The 8,940-nt window shown below is 23.5% G+C and overlaps 2 protein-coding genes across 2 annotated transcripts; both read left to right on the forward strand.

The window, feature by feature from the left end:
• Positions 1 to 628: 628 nt before the first annotated feature.
• On the forward strand, positions 629 to 898 carry PCYB_001420 (hypothetical protein; the record flags this gene model as incomplete). Its single annotated transcript, XM_004227564.1, has 1 exon — positions 629 to 898. A coding segment is annotated over one exon (270 nt), but the record flags the coding sequence as incomplete, so codon positions are not given.
• A 2,534-nt stretch (positions 899 to 3,432) lies between these two features.
• PCYB_001430 (hypothetical protein) lies at positions 3,433 to 4,526 on the forward strand (the record flags this gene model as incomplete). Its single annotated transcript, XM_004227565.1, has 2 exons — positions 3,433 to 3,802; positions 3,922 to 4,526. 2 exons carry the CDS (start codon positions 3,433 to 3,435, stop codon positions 4,524 to 4,526), a joined length of 975 nt encoding a protein of 324 aa, XP_004227613.1.
• Positions 4,527 to 8,940: the final 4,414 nt, after the last annotated feature.

An 8,940-nucleotide genomic window follows, 5' to 3' on the forward strand; every position in this document is an offset into this window, starting at 1 on the left:
GTTGTGCGCAGGAAAAACATTTTTACATAAAATAAAATAAGCAATGATTTTATATATCTTTCAACACATTATTCTTCAAAATATATGTTTATGTAATTAGGCATTTTACTTCTTACTTATGATTTTCAGAATATATGCAAACATAATTTACCCTCAAAAAAATGGTATAATACATGGGATCCTAAGTTATATTCCATAAGCGTACATACGGAATGTAAAATAGTGGAATCTCCTTATAAAGTTGAAAATACTGATATACTTCTCAAAATTTGCTCTTTTGCTTTGGAATATTTAAAAAATAATTATAAAAAATCACAAAAAAAAATCTTTTTTCTTGTAATCGCTGTAAAATGTTTAATTATTGGGTACTTAATAAACTGCATGAAACATCTAAGGATGAATGTTTAACGACCTTTAACTATCTTACTTTTATGATGCACACACGTAATTTTGCTAATTATTACTTAAAGGAAAATGCATGAAAAATTGAATATGCTATTGCTACAGATAAGGAATCTGAATGTAAAAAAATGAATTTTATGAATACCTAGAAGATTATCATCATATTGATATGAAAAGTAAAATGAATCGTCCTGATTGAATAGAATACAAAGAATATTTTAAAAATATGTGTCCATTAGGAAAATATATTGTAAAAGTTTTGCCAGATGTAGAAAAACAGAATTTTTCCGCAATTTATGGAACAAAACACAAGTGTAACACGAAAAATACCCTATCTAAGTTGATAGACAACAACCTTGATTTAACCAAAGGAGATTCTGAAGAAAGTTTAGATGAAATGAGCTTTCTAGAAGCAGTCTATAACATCAAAAAAGAACTACAAAGTGACGAATTCACGCACAACTCGTTTTCTTATTTGAAACACAAATGGGATAATGGTATTGAGAAACCGAATTATTCATCTCCTTATACTATGCCACCCATTTTTGCTGTAGCGGAGTATCTGCTGCATACATGTTTTTTTATAAAGTTAAAAAAAAATCGTTTTAATCACATGAACACTTTAATTTACTATTAATAATATACCATAATTCACAATAAATATTCATATTATAATTACACATTATTTATATTTTTTTTTTTTTACCCTTAGTTTACTCCACTTGGACACTTGTTAAGGCGACAAAACGGAAGTAAAAATAAAAACATTCATAATTTTAATCAAACATACACAGTAACATTTCCGGATTTTTAAAAAGAATATGATAATATAGATTCTGGAAACTACCGAATAAGTATATCTTATCATCCACAGTGAGACCCAGCACATTCTATTTTTACAAAATTTCAGCTAATTTGCAACGACTGGACCACGAAAAGAACAAACATTGTTCACTCAACAATTGTATTTAATAAAATCAAATAGGTACCCACGAAATATATATCATTTAATAAAGGAGTTACCTCTGTAATTACAAATCAATTAAAAATATGCATTATAAATTTACAAAAACATTTTTTTAAAACCTGTTCTTCGCAATTCCAAGCATTTCAAGTCATTCACATTCTTTTCCACATTTTTATGTACAAAACTAAATTCATTTTATATATAGTTAATCCTTTATGCATCTAACACAAATAAAAAAATATTGAATATATGATGTACAAGAAATTCATAAATTGTTCTCTTTAAACCAGTGTTTATTGTTCTAAAACAGCATGTATTAATAGAGTAAACAAAAAAAATCTATATATTTGAACAAAAAATTAAGAAAACAACATGATGTCCTAAAAAAAATTCCTATTTGAAACTAATATAATTTATAGTATTTTAACAAAATGGACTCCTAAAAAAATTGAATATAAGAAAATCATTATAGAAAAGAATTTTTTTCAAATGCATTCTATAATATCAGTTTTGGTTTTTTTCTATAGTTCCACATATCTCTTATTAGTTCTTTTTAAAATAAATACCTAATAATCAGAATTGTAAGCTTGCATTATTATTAATGGTAAATTATAATTTATTAGAAACATAGAAAAAGCGTGTTCAACTCATCTTAAAAATTCGTAGCGTATAATTGTAAAATAAATTAACATTTTTTCAGCATATAATTTACATAATAAAATATTTTTTAGTATAGCAATCACTACGCAGACATAAAAACATTATCCATTTAAATGATCAACATGGAAATAAATAATTAATACAAATTCGGGAAAATGAATAATCATAAAAATTAATTTTTTTTGTAATTAATTTTAACATATATTAATTTATTTGTAGAACCGCTTAATGCTATTTTTCTATGATCTTTATGATCCATTTATTTACTTTCTATTTTTGGTTTATGGCAATACAAATTATTAATTTTAATTGGTATTACTAATTCATATATTTCTTTTGTTATTTATCTAATAAAACAATTTTTGTTTTTAGTTGTATTTACTTTCTAATAGATATAGCATATTCTCAGTAAAATTAACATTGGTCTAAAGTATGAAGTGGGACAACACTAATAAAGATGTAATAATCTATGTGTGAAAAATTTTTATTCCAGGTTATCCAGTCGATAATATATATATATATAAACAACTTAAATAGTGATTTCCTACGTAAGAAAATGAAAAAATAGTTATCATATATTCTAATTAATATGTATATCACATATAAGTAAAGCTTTGGTAGCACAACACATAAACCAATTATTTTTATTTTCAAGCTTACCACCAAAATAGCTTAAACATACCAACAGTTTAATTACAATGATAAGGATAATTAAATATCAAAAAAATTATATTTATGGTGGAGTTAAAACTATACAAATTAGTGCTAATAAAAAGATTTACAAATAATACTCTACTGAATGAATTGCAAATGAGAAAAACTAGATCGTTAAATAAACGACATGGCAATTATTTATATGTGAACCTTTTACAAGCAAGGACATATGCATATTATTTATGTATTGGACAAATTATACCAAAGCGTTCTATTTCATATGTTATCACTATTTAAGTATAACACTTTAAACATATTGATGTTGCTTCTGTTCAAAAGGAAATATGAATTTCACTTTAACACTTACATTTTACTATGATTTATTTTCAAGAACAAATTAGGATAAATCAGGAATTATAATATACATACAGAACATAAAAAAAATATAGAAACTGTATTTGGGAAATAGTAATTAACTTGATTATAATACCAATACTATTACAAATAATTGTATAACTACAAAATACATTATTTCATGTAACACATTTTATAAACGCCTTATTTAAAAATTAAAGTTTATTAATTTGTGTGTTTTATTAAATGTGCCATTTAAGGTTGCTTAGCTGTAATAATCTAATGCCTACGAATAAATTGGACCTTCTGTTCAATTGCGACTAATTACAGACAGAGAATACTTATTTAGAAAGAAACGAAGGAAGAAGAGATATAAAAAATATATTTATTAAAAAATGGTTGAACTTAGTTTTAAAGAGCGAAAGAAGGGTACAATCCTTAATGAATTTGATTATATGGAGAATTTTGACGAACTTGTAAATAGTGTTAATGATAAAATTAAAGAATTAAAAAAAACAAATGATTTATCCGAATTTGTTTATAAGTGTAAAGAGCTAGGTAAATATCTAGATAATCATAGAAAAGAGTGTGTAAAATGTTATGAAGGTGAATTTGTTCAAAGTCACTTAAATTTTGATAGCGTCATTCATCCATTATTATCAGAATTTACTAACTATGGTGGATGTCCTAGACACTGGAGAAATGAAGACGATGAACGTATTAACTTGATACGTGAATTAAATAAATTTTGCGAACAAAAGGAAGGTTACAAAAACTATTTAAGGAAACTTGGAAACGAATGTCAAGAAAAAACAAAATGTAACAAAACGAAAATTTGCAATACAAAACAATTAGGATATAAATTATGGCTACATGAAAAAAAGAACACTTTAAATCAAAACAATCTATAATTGAGAAGTATTTTTCAGGATTCAGTCCCCAAATAAAACTTTTGTATGATTGTAATACAGCTGATTCTGCATTATTTGAGGATATTACTAATTACTGTAATAAATGCGTTCAAATAGTATCTGCTTCAATTGATGTGTCAAACGTACAATATTTCGTTACCGAAGGAATTCATACTCTTCCAGATGATAACTCACAATATGTTATTAATGATAAATCAGATTTAAATTATACCTCCAAAAAATATGGTTTAGGCAATATCCTTTATTATGGAGATATTTTTTATTATGATGAGCATGATGATATTCATACCGTTACACTAAAGGACTCATCGTGTACAGATAATACGTATAATATTGTACAAGTACCTACACCTAAGGTTAATCAGACTGTTCATGATACAGAAGTACCACAGAAACGTGAAATATCTGAGGTGTCTGCAGCATCTAAAATATCAGAGCAATTTGTTTCATCTCCTATTAATAATATTCCAGAATCTGAAGAACCTTCTACATTAAATCATTATAAGGAAAATCAGTTGCCTCCTAATTTGGAACCGCTAGGGACCAGTATGTCCTGAAACACAAATTTGTTCCTTCTTATATTATTCACTGTAACTATAATACTGCATTTAATTCTCATTATATTCAATCACATAAAATGAAATGTATATTTTAATTATATGTGCAGTTCAAAAGGGAGGGAATAGCGTGTTCATTGCAACAGAAATATCTGAAATTAGTCCTGAGTCTGAAGAAATGTCTCTAAAAATGTACTTCATAATCATTATAATAATCTTGGCTATTATATCCTTAGCTATGAAACTTATAAAAGTAAAATACCTATTTTCTAATAAAAAGGTTTAATATTTCTATAATTATTTATATTGATTAATATGCAACTTCATATAATGTTTTATTCCTATGCTACAGTGTATACACTTGAGGAGAAAAATTCAAAAGAAACCGACAGAAAACATAAATGAACTAGAAACAGAATTCCAAAAAACATTGTTAGAGTCTACAATTCAAGAAAAAAAATAATATATTTGTCATACACCCTTTTATAGCTCTATTTATATGAAGACTACTTTGAGATCTAAAAAGACATATTAGTACAAATAAACGTGGAAGAGAAAATGCACTTAAAAGAAAAATTGCATAATATCTATAATTTTAAACAAGAAAAACTTGTAAAATGTAGGAAAAACTTACGTGCAAGTAAATAAATTATATATCGGATTTAAATGCTCCATGTGCTCTTATGATTATAAAAAAATGCAAGAGAAAAAAATAACAATAATAACTACATAAGTGGCAATAAAAACATAGTTAATTTTATAAAAAAATAAAAAAAATAACACTATAGCACATAATATAAAACATTTTCAAGGATAATTAAAATCATTATTTTGATCATGATGCATTGGTAGCAGAAGACGTATTAAGGTAGTGGGACGTTAAAACGTATAAGATCAGAAATTATAATAGCAGATAAAAAATTTATGTTTAAATTTTGTGTATAAAACAATGTTTAAATTAATCAAAAATATCTTTCTAAAACTGTAGATACTTTTCTGAAAATAAAAAAGACAATATCTGAATTTTCTTAAACACACGAATATTTATTTTTCACTTTTTTTATGTTTATCTTATATTACCATTTTTGTGTGTGATAATTTATAGTATATTTTTACAGTACCTATTTAAGAGCTTATTTAGGATTCCGTGTGGAAATCTTTATCACAATAATTAGCTGAGAATTAAACATATATATCAAATCTATATTTATTTCCTTATTTTGTACAATATCTGTAGTAAATATGGCTTCAAAAATTATGCAGGTAATGAGACATTATTATAATACACAATTATAGCTGTACATATATATATACGTTTACACATATATATTATGTTCTTTATTTTTTCCCCTAATACTGTTAATTAATTTTTTTAAGTTATTTCTTTTGATATTTTATTGCGAAATATTACATGTAAAATAATGTAGCTTATTATGCTGCACTTCAAAGTGTCATAATATTTTCATACATCTAATGGAGACATTAATTTTAATTAAATATATAAAATTGAGATAATTCAGTCTCATTATCTATATATCTATGATACTTATTTTTCGTAAATAATATTTCGTATTATGCTAAACAGCATTTCTCATTAACGATAGTATAACTTTAAACATTATCAATTTTATGTTAAGTGAATAGATGTTACAGTTAACATATATAATGCAAGTATCCTTTGATAACAAGATAAAATTCAGAATATCCATTATGCATATCAAAAAAATAAATTGCAAAACACGAAAACTAAATAAAAGTACATTATTTTCTTTCATATTTTTGTCACCACCGAATTAGACAATAAAGCATTTTCATTTTATTGATTATAGCCAAAAAATGATGTAACATATTTTTTCCCGAAATTTTATTATATACATTTTAAAAAAGTCTTTGTTATTAATTAAATAAATACAAAAAAAATGAGCATGTTCAAGTTTATTTGTTTTCAATAATAAAAAAATTTTTAACGTAACACACACGCTTTACAGTCACTAAAGAAAAAAAATAAAACATATAAGACATGAAAAATAAAAATTACTTTTTCATAATACTTTATTTAAAAAGGACATCAAAAAATTAAAATAATTAGAAATAGAAAAATAAATAAAAATATTCTAACACATAAAACAATATATAAAGCTAATCTTTAAAAAAAGATACGCTAAATTATATGCTCCAAAGATAGAACTTTTTTTCCGTTCTCAAGATATATTTGATATGGAACTTGACCTAATGTTTATATTTAATACTAATATTTATAGCATATTTCATTTATTTACAATAAAGGAATTTTTAGTTTTATTTAAAAGTTATTACATTTGCAAGATAATTCTGCATAATTATATTATTTTTTAAAAAAATACGCTTATATACACAATTTTATGTAATAACTATAGGTAAAAAAATATCATCGTTAATTACTATATTATAAATTTATATGAGTGATTAAACGTTAATTATTAATTTTTTCCTTTTTTCTTTTTTTCTTCATTCTTTGTTCATTTCTTTTTTTGCTTTTATTTTTTAATATACTACCTCTTATTGAGTAAGCTGAACCAACATACTACTTAGCCAACCGGCGTTCAGTACTTTTCCAACTTCTAATATATAACATATATTGTAATTTTAGTATATTTTAGGGATCTCAAAATAGGTTTTGAATTCTTAAGAATCTCGGAATACTTACTTGATACGAAATTGCCGAAAGAAATATACCCATTTGATAAATAATATTCAAAATTGCAACATATTTCATTGAATATATCCTTCATAAATGTAATGTATCCTCCTTAAGAAACTTTAGATTTTTTTTTTTTTTTTATCATTTTCTATGAATTGTATTACTTGATTATTACTTTCTAAATTTTCTTTTTATAACTCTACTTTCACAGGATTTTCTACAATTCATTCTGCTAATAATAATCGATTGATTCGTGAGATCAATATTATATCCAGGTTCATGTTTTTAGGACCTTTTATGATAGTCGTACTCCCCAAATTTTTAAAAATATACATTATTAAAGCTTATGTGTAATCCTATATTAACAATTTATAACTTTTATGTTTATAATAAGAAAAACAAGAATGAAGAAAACTATTATGAAATTATATTAAACCACATGATAGTAATGTGCACATACCAAATTAAAAGACATGAAATAAAAGATTTAGTAGATGTTAAGAACACCATATTGTTTTTTTTTGGGGTAAAATTTTTACAGCTGTCAAAAACTTAAGCTATTAAAATAATAGATATATTATTATTGACAAAATAATAAATGTTAATATAGTAATATTATTGTGATTTTTCTTAATATTTTAAATTTGTCGATAAAAAAAAAATTAAATTCTATATAGATGTTAAATTCTTAACATATTAAAGATTAAAAAGTGAATGTAACAAAAAGGCATATTAAAAAATATATTAACATTGTTTTCCTTAAAAAAGAATTATAATAAAAATAAAGAAATTAATCTAATTTGTAATTTAAATAATTGTTTTTTTATCATATTTTAAAAAAGAAAAATTAAGATTATCATAAAGTAGTTCTAAAAACAGATATCGCTAATTAGGAATATACTACTTTTTTTTAAATTGTAAAGCAAAAAAAATATAATACATGACGAACCACATCCATTAGGGAAAAAAATTAATTCTCTTGATTCTTATATGAGACTTATTCTAATTTATACGATATGATAATGAATGAACAAATGTCCTTCATACACATAACGTTGTTAATTATTAATCAAATAGCAATACATAAATAAGGCTTATATTTTACCTATTTTTTTTTTTTTTTTTAAAAAAGTCATAACCGTATACGATATGTTACGAAAAATACATGCATATTTGTATGATCCATTAAAATTTCATAAATAGATATTTTAAAATTAACAAATTTATAAAAAATTATTGATAAATTAATAATTACGCTAGCAGCGCCTCGTTATACTCATTGCAATTATAATTATTATGATGTAATGCAGCATAAATATAATTTTCTCCTTAAAAATCAAGAGTTAAAAAAATTGTTGAATTAAATGTAGCATTTTTAATGCAAAAATATAAACAAGTGAAGATGTATGCAAATACTAATATTATACGAAATAACCAAATAAGAATTCAGTCAAAATAAATATACTACTGAACTATTGCATAGTCGTCAAAGTAGTGTTAGAGAGTAGAATAATGAGGCATAATAGCATCAGTAAAAATAATGTACATTATTACACACATTTTTTTTAAATAGAACAATTAATTAGTTAATTTATTAACCTTAATTATAAATAATCTTAAATACAATTAAATTACTTTATTTCATTCTATAAATAAGTAATTTTAACAACATATTTTAAATGATCCACGTAAATTATAACTATAAATAGATAAGCAATATTTTTAAAAAAATTC

This window comes from Plasmodium cynomolgi (assembly GCF_000321355.1).
Source record: "Plasmodium cynomolgi strain B DNA, scaffold: 0017, whole genome shotgun sequence".
In the NCBI taxonomy this organism is placed as follows: Eukaryota; Apicomplexa; class Aconoidasida; order Haemosporida; family Plasmodiidae; genus Plasmodium; species Plasmodium cynomolgi.